At 43.2% G+C, this 15470-nt stretch overlaps 1 protein-coding gene across 2 annotated transcripts in view; it reads right to left on the minus strand.

Moving 5' to 3' along the window:
* The window catches only part of Epsti1 (epithelial stromal interaction 1), a 104335-nt gene that overhangs the window by 16856 nt on the left and 72009 nt on the right, over positions 1-15470 (minus strand). The window contains exons 8-9 of one of the 2 annotated variants that reach the window (XM_059273298.1): positions 9281-9313; positions 7386-7469 (exon numbers count right to left, since the gene is read on the minus strand). In XM_059273298.1, the coding sequence (XP_059129281.1) occupies positions 7386-7469; positions 9281-9313 (117 nt within the window). The remainder of the gene's footprint in view (positions 1-7385; positions 7470-9280; positions 9314-15470) is intronic. The other variant, XM_059273299.1, reaches the window with a different exon arrangement.

The following is a 15470-nucleotide window of genomic DNA, read 5'->3' on the forward strand; positions in this document are numbered from 1 at the left end:
ACTGCTAGAAGAAAGAGACGGGGAAGAGAGCGACGCACATCATCCTCTTGCAGAGGCTAAGAATGGGGAGTAGAGATAAAGATCTGGTGGGAAGTGCGGACAGGGAACTGATGAGGCATCGCCATGTGAGAACATTGTTCCAGATGGCAGAGGGGAGGGGCTGGCGCCACGGCGCCCTGGCTTATTTTCTGATCATCAGCACAGTGTATTCCAAAGAGAGGCCGTTTTTCTTTGGTACCAAGAAAGATAATTTCTACTAATTAATTTGTTCTGCTGAACTGACAGCCACCGAGGATTTATCTGCATGCCTCATAAGCATATCTGTGGTTCATTTCCTCGGCTTCTCACATGGAAAGGCAACACCCAGTTGAAAAAGTACAAGGTAAGTTGTTCTGGTTCCCCGGACTGAGACTGCAACACGAAGAAAATCAAAATGCCGCGGTACACAACACACCAGACACTGGACCCTTATCTCACGCAGTGCGTGCGTGTTAAGTACCAGCCACTCCTCAGACACCTGGATTTGTGCAGATAAAGTGCAACGCAGCTCTTCCCCGAAGGAAACCATGTTAAAATGGAAGCGGACCCAGAAAGAACCATGGAACGAAGCAAAAAGAAATGCATTGTTGAACGTAAGTCTCAACAATAACACAGAAATACAAAGCAGAAACACAAACCAGAGAAATGAATATTCAGTGTTTAAAGTATATCCATAAAAGCTCTCCAAGGAGTAGGAGGGGAGGGTCTTCTCCAGGCACTGAGAGCTCCAGACAAAGAGGGCACTTCCGGGAAACGGTACGATACCATCTTGAGATGTCAAGAACAGAACCTGTAAGCACTGACCTGGTGGCCTATTACATGTGAGGAATCTGCTGCAAACAGGGCACTGTCTAGGTTAGCCAGGAGGTAGGGAGCTTGCTGTGCTGGACAGCCGCAGCATAGCTCCGAGCATCAGTCCTGGGAGCACAGCCTAACAGAGAGCCATAGAGCCTTGGGCATTTCCTGCTAGAAGCAAAATCAACCCTGCGCTTCCGCTCCCTCCCAGTGCCCTACTCCATCAGAGGAGCCATGGAACCACACTCAGGCGTGTGCAAGGCTGGAAGCTTTGAGAAGCGATGAGACTGGAGCAAAAGGCAGGCTCCAAAGCAACTCCTAGTGCACTAATTGACGATGAAGATAGGGCGGTTTTGAAATCATGTCCGATTCCGACTGTGGCATGTGCGGACACGGTTCAGCCTGACTGCTTCGTGTAAACATTAAAGTGCCGTCGCCTTGGTGGGATGAATTTCTCCCAGGAGAGGATGTTCTCTCAGCTCTACTGGAGTTTTGAAAAGCTCGGTGGAAGCAGGAGGGCCGAGCCGGGACAGGAAAAGAACTGCTGCCTTTGGATGTTTGCTGCAAAAGACTTTGAGGGAATGGGAGAGTCTAAAGAGAGCCTGGCTCTGATGAGGCTCCATCCCAGAAGGACAGCGATGACCTTGACCAGCAAGACCGAAGTGAAAAGGTGGAAAGGATGCTCGAAAAGAGGTGCCCAACCAAATCGAAAGACGCGAACTTCAAAGGATGAAGTGGGACAGTCAAGAAAATTACACAGTGAGGTGGAACACCTCCCGGAAATGATACGGAGTATGACTAAGTTCCCCCTTGACTAGTGCAGGGAGCTCTATCATTTAGTGTCAATAGTAACCAAGGGAGTCCAGCTCCATGATCTTTGATTTCACCATTCTCAATCTTTCACCCAGATACATTTCACACCAGAACATACATCTCTCTCTCTCTCCTCTCTCTCTCTCTCTCTCTCTCTCTCTCTCTCTCTCTCTCTCTCTCTCTCTCTCTCTCTCTCTAAGCTCTTCCTTTGCTGGAGGTTGGAGGTTTGATTCACTATAGAAAAATCTAGAAACTACAGAAAGTATAAAGGACAACAAATAATTACTCAGAAAACCCCCTTTAACGAGCCCCTATATTTTCCTCCTGATTAAACCTACAGATTACAGCCTCCCACCCTGACTCACATTATCAGGCTTAGCATGTGCCAGGCATGAGAATCAGCTCCCAACCTGTTTCCTCTCTTTTGATCTTGACAAAATGTCACCAGGCAAATAACAGCACCATCAACACGACAGACAAGGCTGGGGCAGGGGAGCAACCCACACAGGGTGCAGAGGCAGGAGGCAGGTTTAACAATCTGTCTGTGCTCTATTTTTAATCTGTGTTTTCATTATCACCAATGTGAACATATTCCTGTCATTCAAGGACGCTGGTAACTGCTATATGGACTTCCAGAACCTTCCAGTCTTCTGCCAGTCAACAAACTGTTTCAAATTTTCATTAATCATTAAAAAAACAAATGTGTGCATACTTCTTGTGGGCATCTGTGATTATTTTCTCAGAACAAATGCATATATTTGCCAGGCATGGTTGTTATGGGTCCATCATCTCAACACTCAGTAGGCTGGGGATGGGAATTGATAACAAGCTCAAGGCTAACCTGGGCTATTACATACTCCGTCAAAAATAAATGAAACAAATACTATTTACAACTACTGCTTTTTAATTTGATAGTTCCCAAGGGCTTTTTAGTTTCTCCTGTCCTAGTAACAGCACTGTGTTTGTCTACACTATATTGTAACCACTACTGTAAGCTCTCACCCCAGCAAACACATACAGCATCTTGTTTATGTATACTATATTGTAACCACTACTGTAAGCTCTCACCCCAGCAAACACATACAGCATCCTGTTTATCTATACTATATTGTAACCACTACCATAAGCTCTTACCCCAGCAAACACATACAGCATTATGTTTGTCTACACTATGTTGTAACCACTACTACAAGTCCTTACCCCAGCAAACACATATATCAGGTGGTCATTTTTTCCAAAGTTTCTGCATTATTCTCAGAGTTGAGACTTAGAAATTTTAAATTTTATTGGAATTAAACTCAAATTAACTTGGATACAACTGTAGCTACTGCAATGTAGAGTTCACCCACTCAGGGACACTACCATCTCTGCTCTATCCAAATGGACTTTTATGGGTAAAGGAAAGTTATGCTTTGGGGGTTGATTGGTTTGTTTGTTTCAAGCTACTAAATGTTTTTTTTTTTTACACAGTTCAGTTCATGAGCTCCTTTTTACCTCACTATATTTTATAATCAATTTTCACTAGTATTTGAGAGAGTTCCTTCTTGATATGTCTCTTGTAACCAACATCTCTTTTGAACTTCTCTCTGTCTAATCATGCTTCAACAGACTCTCTTGGGTTGTGTGAGTGAATTGCTCTCATCCATTAATATTAGCTTATTTCCAATAATTAGAAATGCTCCTTTTAAATTTTCATTTCTTGCCTTATCAAGTTGACTAAAATAATTCCCAAAGCTGTTCCATGCAATATTAACAGTTTAGCATCAAATAGATTTGAGGAACACTATGTCAGAATTTCCAGAATGATCTTGGTTTATATGGGAGGAATTATAAGCATCCCATGTTGCTCATTTTGGTATTTTGGCACTAATGGTAAATATATTGGGCTTTAGTTTGGAAGGCTATACATATGCTAAGAATATCCTTTTTATTATAGTTTATTAAAATTTTGTTTAATTGACAGAATTAATTTAAAAGTCTATCTTTTTGTTCTCTGCCACTTAAAAGGTCTCTGAACACTAGGCAGTGGTGGCACACGCCTTTAATCCCAGCACTCGGGAGGCAGAGGCAGGAGGATGTCTATGAGTTCAAGGCCAGCCTGGTCTACAGAGGGAGATCTAGAACAGGCACCAAAACTACACAGAGAAACCCTGTCTCAAAAAAACAAAACAAAAAAAAATCAGTGAATATTTTTTCCTATAGCAAAAATAAAATATAACAAATTCTAACAGGTAGCTATCTTTGCATTTTTAGAAACTATTTTATCTTGGTAAATTACTACTTAAGAGAAAAATTCTACCTTTCTTTTCAGTATTAAATCTTTATCTTTTGAAACTTTTATATCTAAAAGATCTGTGTTCTCTCTCTCTCTCTCTTTCTCTCTCTTTCTCTCTCTGTGTGTGTGTGTGTGTGTGTGTGTGTGTGTGTGTGTGTGTGTGTGAATGTACACATACTTACTATGTACCTGTACTTAAACAATAGATAAAAGAAAGCCTAAAATGTTTAATCCTTTTCCTTGATCTGGAACAGTTTCTAAGCATAAAGAAAAAAAAATCTGCCATGTAAAAAATTCCGAAGAACTTACTTCTAACATTAAGCTTAGTCTGTTGGGGTAAGGAACTCCCAGAAAACTTTACAAATCAAGGTATTTCCATTTGTCTTTGTGCACTTTTTAATTCTTTGTCATTTTATGTTTTCTGAGAAAGTCATTCACTTCATGGAGATTTTCAACTTATTAGCATAGCCTTCCCTGCAGCAACAGGAGCATAATCCTCCCAAAGCTGCCTCTCTGGACCCCCAGATCTAAGGTTGTATGTTTGTGTCTGTTCCTTTAATCTCTTCCAAATCATGCTTGCTGCAGATTCCTTCAGCCTGCTGACGTTATCTCAGAATGCACGGCTGGAGTTTCTAAACAGCTGCTTCGTCAAGTTTCTAATTATTAAGTTATTAATTTCTGTTCTTATCTTAATTACTTCCTTTAGTTTCACTTATTGTTTCTGCTGTAAATTCCTTGGTACATAATTCATGACTTTTCTTCTTTTTATGTATTCAATGGATTTAACAGTTGTAATTTCCTTTCTCTGTGCACAGCTCTGCATGCATTTCCCATAAGATGCTAGCACTACTACTTTTTATGGCTTCCATAACAACTTTGTTTCCTAATTATCTGAGTGCCTTCTGGTTTCCTTTGTTGCCTTTTCACTTTCTAAATTAAACCGATAACCATACAAAACTTGGGAAGTACAATCAACCTATTAGAAATGATAGGAAAGGCCAACAAGGTAAAACGGACAGGGTAAGTTACATGGAATGTGGCAGCCCACAAAAGCTTCCTAGTGAGATCTGAGCTTGCTTTATACAGCAAGGCTGCATTAGGGGATGGCTTGACCATGTGCATGGTCACCAGGTGTCTGGAATGGTCTGTACTTGGCTGTGCTGGGGGGAGGTCTTTTGCTCCACTCCTTGGCATTCTTTTAAAAGCCCTTTAGTAGAGACAGAAGGGGCCAGTGGGTTTTGACCCAGGCCCTCCCAAGCTATCCTGTGTTTCTGTCTCTCTCCTCTATACTTCTGTCTACATACTTCTCACTTCTCCCTCCTCAAGAGCACCCTGGGGGGAAAGAGGGAGCAGGTCTCCCTCAGTGGAGTACATGGAGAACCACTGCATGAGCATCATGCACTGGAGCTGAGTTAACTGTACCTCCACAGGAGCTTCGTGAGGGAATACTGACGTCTCTACTGGGGCCACCAGCTGGAGAAGGGCATCTAGGGCATTTTTGTGTCGGTTTCTCTCCTTAGTCCATCACACCAAACAGAGGAAGAGAGAATGAGCTCAGAGAAATAGTATACCAGGGATCTGTGACCACAGAACAAGCCGCCACACATAAGGACAGTGACTGCTTGTCTCAGAGTCCAGGTGAACATAAGCAAGAATCACCAAACACGAAGAAACAAATGCATGGGAGAGAAAACAGGAAATACAGTTGGTATATGAAGTAGAAAGTTTAATATGTGGATAGTTACCATCAGTGGAGAGATGAGAATATTAGATTCATAAAGCGGAACATTGCTACAATAAAGCCAATGAGCGGTTTGGGTGAGCAAATGAATTCAATATATGTGTCAAATAAGCACACAGTGCAGAGTCCTGAGAGACTGCAGTCAATGGGATGATCCAGTGCCTTCTTCAGAATGAGATGCAGAGGGAAGGAGCAGAAAGAACAGTGAAGACGTATGGAGAGCTGATCCTGCCTGTCTGGAATCCATTTGATAGATGTCCCAGGAATGGTGAGCAGCAACGGAACAAGGGAATAGACACAGACAGAAAGCCAGAGAGATGCATGCATTTTCAGATCCAAAGAGACAAGCAGAGTTGGTGCAGCAAGATTAAAAACAGAAATAGAAGCACTGTAAATCTTCTCATAATATGGGAGGGGAGAGGAGAGGAGTGATTAATAAACACAACAGAGAAAAATGCAACCAGAGATCATAAAAATAAAGAAACCACTGTGAATGAAATGTCAGTTACGTGGCAAGAGTACAAACATGTGCAAATGAACTACCAACCACAGAAAATGAGAACATATCAAACCACAAATGAAAAGAGACCATGACACTGAGTGAAAGAAAATCAGCCACTTTTATCACTGGACATACATTTTAGACCAGTAACACAGAGGAGTAAAAACTGAGTGATAGGAAAATGCCACATAAACACTAAGAACAATGAAGTACAGGAACTATTGGATAAAATACAGAAAGACAAAAAGGAAATTTACCTGAAAGATAATTAATGAGAAGCACAGACTTTTTCAAACCAACACTGAAAGGCAATCTCCCTTAGCCTGGTTGCCCAAATCTACAGCCTATGTTATGGTGAAAACCAATCACAATCATGCAGAATGTAATTTCTCTAGACAGGGAGACGAACTAGGATTGGATCTTTGGCCTGGAATGGCCCCTCCATTTTCTGGCACATAGGCCATGTCATATAGAGTGGAATCCTCTAGAAAAACCAGGGTGTGGCCGAGGAGAAGGCAGTCAGCACCAGGATGGACCACACTGCAGTTCTCACAGCTTTGCATCTGTTTCCCTACAGCACTGGTTACCACACTGTCCTGGATGTCCATACAATTAAAAGTACAAGCTCAACTTCTCTGTCTGCTTTTAATTACCTATATGCTCCACTACCAGAGCCTGCTTGTGGAAAGCATGCTTGACCATCAAATCACAATAGTTTTAGTTACCAGACTAGAAACTTTCAGTTGTGAAATTCAGCCGTTCAGAAGTTAGGAGGTTCTGCTGATTTCCATCACTCAAAGTGTACCGGATGCTCTGCATGTGTATACATGTGTGTACAGATGTCTACCCCAGTTTCATAACACTTCTTTCATTCAAAGCCCTGGACTCTCTGCTGGATGCCATTTGTAACTTCATCAGTCCTTGGCTCACATGAGGGCTGGTTATGTTTTGTGTTCATGTGTGTGTTTTCCCCTTCTCTGTGGACTGCCAGCACTGGCTGTGGCCAACATGGTACAACCCACTGTAGGGCTACATAAGTAAACGTTTTGGCTGGAAGGAGCCACCTCCATAGAACAAACCCAGAATCCATCTTTTGTTTGCAATGTGTTGTCAGTTTTTCCAAAATCTTTTTAAGAATCTAAACATGTCTGTTCAGCAAGCCTTCAAAAGCACCTGGTACTGGAAGCAATCCGCAGTAACAAGGAAGGCCTCATAAATACCTTCTGATGTTGTCCATCTCTCATCTTCTGCGATTTCTGGTTGTCTTCCTTCCGTAGAGAATCCTTGTGTGTCTGGCTACTGGCCTGTAAAGGTACAAGCAGAGAAGCATCCATTCAGTGCATCCATCTTCCTACCAAGGGACTGCTGTTAATAACTCAGCCTCCATGTGGAGCATACACTAAGCTTTCCATACACACTTGCTTATTGAGTGATTTATGCATACATCTGAAGACATCCCCTGGGATATATAAAAAGAAGGCTAGTGTAAGCACAATCATCTAGCACATTTTAAAGGATGATTTAAATGTTTGTTTAATTAAGCTGTAAAATTTCTCCTCAGAGATAACTGACATAATTCATCCCTTCTGGTGGAAAGCTAAAGATTTCACAATTATTCCAACCGACTGATTGGTCCCTCTCACACACAAGCAGTAACGACACTGGCTGTAGAATCACTACCGTGACCACTGCTTATTTGTGGTATCTATTAAACTCTGCCAATTGGTGATTGATAACATGTAACTCCGAAGATGTCTTTCTTTCTAAGCCTTTATCTGTACCTGACACACAGTTCTATTCCCAAGAAGAGGAGATGAAAAGCCTTTTCTGGACCACAGGAGCTTTGAGAGAGCCAACACCTTCAAGAGGATGTCCTGCTGTCTTTCTGACTCACCATCATAGCCCAACACACTGTCCTACAGACCAATTATTATGAAATATATGAGATTGCAAGTAGTCATAGTGCCTGACTTATGACGGTTCACTTGTGAGGTTTTTTTTTTTTTCAACTTTATGATTGTGCAAAAGTGATGTGCATGCAGTTTTGATCTTCTCACAGTCTGGTGATATGTAGTAACACATTAGCTCTAGATGCTTGGCGGTGGGAGCAAGCCACACATCCAGTCAGCGATGCAATCAGGAGGATAAATGACTGACGCTCCACAGCCTGCGATGATGCTAAGCCAGGGTGTTCCCTAGGTTAGATACATTACATACATTCTGACTTGCAATACTTTCAAATTACGATCGGTTTATTTGGGTGTAAACCCCATCGTGAGCCCAGACTATCTATATTCTGTCCAAGTGACATGTACTTTTTCTACTTCACACTGAACTTGTAGTCCTAGCCTCCAAAAGGCAGGAAGCACAACCTGATAACCTAGTGCTCCAGAAACTGCATTCATCTCATAAAACTCCCAGCAGCAGCGTGTGAGAAAGCCACATATTTCAGGCCTCATTCTATGGACTAGAAATCCGGCTAGTCTGTGTAGTTGGTTCCCCCTGTCCCCATACTATAATTTTTCTCAAGTACTTCTTAGATCATCTCCCCATTCTTATAACCATAAAAATCCATCTCCCAGCATCTACCAGCAAGAACCACTCTCCAGGGGGGGAGAGAAGCTTTCAGAATCACACTATGCACAAGTACCACTGAGGCTCATAGAGCTCTGTATGTCCAGAAATCCCTCATATATCCAAAGCCTGCTTCATCACACAAGCAACCTCCACACTATGACTTTCTCTTATCTCTATACCCAAACAATGGAGTTGTGATAAGCCACCGCAAGTGGGTAGTGGTTCTCTCATGCCCTTTCTATTTATAGTAGAGAAAGCTAATCTTAATCACAAATATTCCACATGAGACCCAGGGAGCAAGGCAGAATGCAAGTAAATATTATGTCTTGAACAAGGAACATGAATTCTACTTGAATCCTTTCCTTATAAATGTATCACATTGTTCTTTATCAGAATATGAGTCTTATTTTTCAGCTGAGACATAAGAGGCTTATTATGCATATGAGATGCCATATAAAAGGCTACAAGAACCAAGGAGTCACATGATACCTTAGCTATAGAAAGCTCAAAGTCACTTGCAACCCTAATTCATGCTTACCCAACTGGGATCTCTAGGCAGGACTGGAAGTTTTTGTTCAGAGGAATACAGGAGAAAATATGTCTTATTTTCTATTTTTTCTTAGTTCTTAATAATAGCCAAGTCTAAATCACTACATTAATATTTGTATAGTATTAAATATTCACTTGATATAGTAATTGACACCAAAGTTTTGTCATTAAGCCAATGCACACTTTTCTCCATTTTTCTCAAAGCTGTGCTTACAATGCATTCATTCATAAACAATACCTGAATGCTTACAATGCATTCATTCATAAACAATACCTGAATGCTTACAATGCATTCATTCATAAACAGTACCTGAGCCACCTATGTGCAAGTGTTGCGCCAAAACAAGATCACAAACTTCAGACTTTAATAACCTTGTGTGGAAGTCAGAAAGACAGTGATTTACAGTTCCAAGGCATGTTAACTATTGTAACATATGAAGCTAGAGAAGATGGCATTTAATCAAATAGGGTCAAAGAGACCTTCTCCAACTGGGTGTTGCTAAGCTGTATTTCAGAGAATGAATAGGAAACTGATTAAGAGAGGAGACTATTTTTGGTTGTGAACCTAGTGCTTAATGGCTGAGCCATCTTGATGTCCGTGGCTCCTGTTGCCACTGAGGGTTGCTGATTTCAGGGATCTTGGCCACGACATGGGGCCATGTCGGTGTATAAGGGCCATGCTGCCACTGGGCCATGCCAATCTGGGTGTACTTTGCTGTCACATGGGGCCATGGTGACATCCAGACCCGGGCTGCTGCCATGAATCTATGACTGGATCTGGGGTCCTACTGCAGCCAGGATCTGTGTTGACATCTGTGGCTCCTGGTACAACCAAAGGCTGTGTGGTTGCCTGGGGTCTCAATAGCCGCCTGGGACCATGTTGGTACCTGAGAACCATGCTTCTTCCGGGGCCATACAAATCTGAGTGGCCAGTGTTTCCACCAGGAGCCAGGATGTTATCCCGGCCTGAGCTGCTGCCAAAGGCCATGTCTGAGTCCATGGTCCAGCTGCAGCTGGGGTCTGTGGTGATGTCTATGGCCCGTGTCACCTCAGGAAACCATAGGAACTAAAAATCAGAGGGACATGCTGAGCCAGCTCACCATTCACTGGCCCTGGGACAGCTGGCTCTGCCTCTTGCTAAACACTGTAGCAAGAGAGCTGGCCCCTGCACTTGGGAGAGATGCCTCCACACCTCACCACAGGTGAAGGAGAACTAACCCGATGGCATGGGCATAGAGGAGCTGGCTGTGCCCTCTTGCCTGAGGCAGGTGACCCCAATGGCCCAGACTGACCAGCTCAACTACCACCCAGACCCACAGCTGTGCCTTGGGTTGGCCCACCCTGACATCTACACCATCTGGGACCTGCTGGGGCTGGTGAAGGGACTGGTCCTGTGGGAAGATACCCACAGGATCTCCATGACTTGGGGCGGCCACGGGATATCCCAGAAGAATTTCAGTGAGGATCCAGTGATGACAGTGTACCAGAAACCAGAGGCCTTGGACCAGACCAATGATTCATTGCAATGAACATTTGCTAGGAAAGCTGATTGGACAAAAGGGAATACTATGTGTCACACTGCTCCTAAAGCCACCAGGACAAATGAAGAGGTCATGATGGGGAGATGGGAAAGAAGGAAAAGTGAAGACGTGGTTTTGGGGTTTGGGGGGGCTGTTTGTTTGTTTTGTTCTTATTTTCATTTGATTAGCTGCTCTGTTTTGGTTTGATTTTTTAAAATTTTCTTTTTGGGGTGCACTACAGGAGTGAGGGGAGGATATGGGGGGCACTGGGAGGTGAGTGTAATTAAAGTGCGTGATGTGAAATTCCCAAAGAATCAATAAAGAAATTACATTAAATTAAAAAAAAAGAAATTCAGAAAAAAAAAGGGAGAATAACATCCTATGAACAGATGACAAATCACATTGTTTTAGCTAGGATTCAGTCCTAACTGGGATGTCTTCATCGAAGCCTGATCCTTCAAGGCTCGAGGATCTATGTGGAAAAGGAGACAGAAAGACTGTAAGAGCCAGAGGTGGTAGAAGACTCCAGGAAACAGTGTCTGGCAGACACAGCAGGGCTGATGCACATAGGAACTTGCAGAGACTGTGACAGCATGCACAGGCCTGCACAGGTTCAAACCAGACAAAGTTCTGGCACGCAGAAGCGGAAGTGGACACCAGGTCCGCCCTAATCAAGAAGATATTTGCAATGGACACCTGATGGGAAAGGGAAAATCTGTTTTCTCCAACAGAGTGTCACTGGGTCCATAACCACACTGCAGAGCAAGCTTCATGCCCAGGAGTAGTCAGTCAACACCAATGAACTCCAAGGGGGCCTTTCCTGTGGAGGTTTTGTTTCATTTGGCAATTCTTTTTGTCTTATTGGCTTTTTTGTTTGTTTTGATTTCTTTTTTTTTTTTTTTTTGATGGCTTTTTCTTTTTTGAGAGAGAGAGAACATGAAATTGGGTGGATAGGAAGGCGGGAGGAACTGGAAGGTGTTGAGAAAGGGAAAAACATGATCAAAACATACTGCACGGAAAAAAAATTAAATTAGAAAAACAGTGTTTATTAAAGAGTTTGCTCACGCTCCCATGTCAAACCAGCCCAGACAGGTTTCTCAAAGTTCAGAAATCTGCTGTCTCATGGTTCTAGACATGATAATTTCAAAATCAAGGTTACTCCTTCTGACTCCATCCCTCCTGTCTGACTTGCAGGGTCATAGTTATCCCGTCTCCCTATTCTTCCTGTCTGGCTTGCAGGGTCCTATTCAGCCTGTCTCCCTATACTTCCTGTCTGGCTTGTAGGGGTCACATTCATCCCTTGTCTCCTTATACTTCCTGTCTGGCTTGTAGGGGTCATATTCATCCCTTGTCTTCTTATACTTCCTGTCTAGCTTGCCGGGGTCATATTCATCCCTTTCTTTTCCCACCACTTCCTTCTACATGTAACTCTCTCAGTTTCATGTTGAATTTCATACTGATCAGCCTTGTGAAGCTCCTATCTTCAAATGAGCTCACATCCTAAAATGGTCGGGTTTAGGTTTCAACATATAAACCTGGAGGGCTTCATATCATCCCAAGACAAGTTTTCATGTCAGATGATGGAGTAAGGATGTTTGTACTTGTAGATATTTTTCTCTCAAAGATTAACCTAAAAACAAAGCAAAATAAAACAAACTATTTTCAAAAATCAAGAGAAGTTGGGTCTGGAGCGATGACTGAGTGGTAACTAGCACTGGCTGTGATAGACCAACCTGGCTCCATCTTAAGCCATGTTGTTACAAGGTCAAAATAAGTCCATTCCTATTTACTGTAAAATTTGGATTTGATCATGTCTTGACCCTTCTTGATGGAAATATATCAAGCCAAATTGATCAAGAAACAAAAAGTGATACAAGAGAAGCTGGCAGGGGACAGAGGACAGTGCAGAGGAGATTAGTTCCTTTTCTCTTTGCTGTGATAACATACCCAACAAGGTGCCATTTAAAGGAAGAAGAGTTTATTTGGGCTGACAGTTCAAGGGGGCCCATTCCTCCCCTGTGAGATGATCAAAATGCCCTGAGCAGGAACCTGGAGGTCACTTTGCATCCACAGTCAGGAAGAGGAGAGTGAACAGAGAAGGGGGCAGGCTATAAAACCTCAGGGCCCATCCCCAACTATTCACCTCCTTTAGAGAAGCTCCACCTTCTAAAGCAGTGGTCTTCAACCTTCCCAAGGCTGTGACCCTTTAATACAGTTCCTCATGCTGTAGTGACTCTCCATCACCAAATTATCTCACTGCTACTTCACAACTAATTTCGCTACTGCTGTGAATCGGAATGTGAATATCTGATATGCAGGGTATCTGATATCTGACCCCTGTGAAGGGGGGTCGTGACCCACAAATTGAGAACCATTGTTCTAAAGGTTCTGTGACCTTCCTAGACACCATCAGCAGCTGGGATCAAGTGTTCAAATATGTGAGTCTATGGGAGACATTTCACATTCAAAACACAAACAGACAGCCAGCCCTCTCCCTTTTTCTTCCTCAGAGCTGCATGAGGGTGTAATACATGGATGCACCAGCTATTTGGGGAGCCAGATGGGTCACAGGAAGACGAAAGAAAGAAATTATTAGGAAGTCCAAAGAGCTGTTTGCCCCCTCTGCCTGCCCTTGTCCTGAAAACTCAAGTGCTAATTCTCTCAACCCTCACAGGAAATCCAAAGTGTATTCTCTGGAAAAAAAAAATGAAAGCAGACCCAGCAAGCCTAGAAGGCAACAATGGTGAGCAGGGAAAGGCTACATAGGATCCTGCAGACTGATGCCCTCTGTGGGGTTTTCACCTGTCTCCTGCACTGTGGCCGCCCAAAGAACTGGAGACAGATTCCTAGAAAATGACCAAGATTTCCTTCTTCCACAAAAACAATCAAATCCATAAAACACTTGGAGGATAAAGTCACGAAAGTGTGTCAGCAGGCAGGAGCTAAAGGGACTGGAAGATAAATTCAAGGAGAAAAAAAATGTTTAAAAGATAAAGTTAGAAAATAAATCCAGGTGGCCTGGGATTAGAGAAATGGGAATTCCATAAGGGGAAAATGAAGTGAAATGAATAAAAAGAAAGTAATACTAGAAACTTATCTAGGACTAGAAATGAGTTTCCAAGTTGAAAATGAGTAATAAAAACCCTCCTACTCAGTCACATCACCACGGACTATCAGGAGAAGAAAGGAGGATGTTAAACTATTCCCCGCGAAAGCAGGTTTACAAAGCACCTATAAGAACTAAAATCCAGATGCCCTGGGATTGCTCAGGAGCCAATACTGAAAAGTAGAAGAGCAGGACCATCAAAACTCAGAAGCCAACTTCTATCCAGTTTGGAGCTGCAAGCAAAGTGGCGGGGGGAGGATGAAAATAGTGTCCCCCACAGAAGGACCTGAACGCCTTTGCCTGCCCTGTGTCTTCTCCAGGGAAACTATTAGACAAGATGTTACATCGAAACAAAGGAACAAAGCGTACAAGCAGAAGCCAAGGAGATCCCAAAGTCGGGGAACTCCAGATAAAAAGACAATAACGGCAATTCCCAAGACACTCAGAGAGTCCTTCTCGACCTTGCCTGAACTTCACAGCTGCCTTGGGTGCTTTGAAAACCCTCCAGTCCAGGGCACACTGTAGCTGGATCTCTGGGGGTGTGACCTAGGCATGGACAAGGTTTTTGGGTTTTTTTAATTAAGAAAATTTTTATTCATTTTTATATACCAATCACAGATCCCCCTCTTCTCTCTTCCTGCCCCTCCAGCCTTCCCCCTCAATCCACCCCCCATTCCCTCCTCTAGGAAGGTAAGGCCTCCCATGGGGAGTCAGCAGAGCTTGGTACTTTAGTAGAAGCAGGTCCAAGCCCCTCCCACTGCCTCAAGGCTGTACGAGGTGTCCCACCATAGGTAGTGGGCTCCAAAAAGCCAGCTCACGCATGGCATGGACAAGTTTTAAAGCTCCCCAGATCAGATCACTGGGCAGAGGAATCTCTGACCCACTGTGCTAAAGGAAAGTTCCAGAACAACTCCTATACTGTGGACTACAAAAACAAGCTGCATTCAGAGCAGGAGCGAGGTGGCATCTGAATGGGGAAGACAGAACCGAGGAGCTAGCTGACAGTCATAAAATGGAAAATGTGTGGAACCTTTAGCCAAGAAGTATTGGGTGGGACATCTGGAAAGGCTAAAGACAGTTTCCTGTGAACATTTGATCAAGAAAATGCAAAAATAGAATCTTCTCAAATGTTTACAAGTTGCAAAAGACAGACAGTGCAACCAGATTATACTAACTAACTGGCTGGGCAAGGAAAAGACACTCGGATAGGTCATAGTAATGGGAAGCCCGAAACACTGGTAATACTGAGAGAATGAAAAGAAGAAATGAGTTGGCAAGGTTTGAAAGTCATCAAGAGATAGTAATATATGCATGTTAACAGATATTGCCAAAAACCAAAAGGGTACAAAATGGTCTCCCAGAGATATTTCCACTCCATTCCCTAGAATATGTTCATATCACCACCTAAGACAAGAGGAACAGCAAGATGGGAGGCTAGTCTCAATCAGCTAGGTAGACCCAGTGGAATTCCAAGGGTCTGCATGACAAAAAGGCAAGAGGTCAGAGTAGGGCGGAGAGAGAAGAGACCCAGCTGGTGCGGCATGGGACAGGCA

This window comes from Peromyscus eremicus, chromosome 9, assembly GCF_949786415.1.
Source record: "Peromyscus eremicus chromosome 9, PerEre_H2_v1, whole genome shotgun sequence".
NCBI lineage: Eukaryota > Metazoa > Chordata > Mammalia > Rodentia > Cricetidae > Peromyscus > Peromyscus eremicus.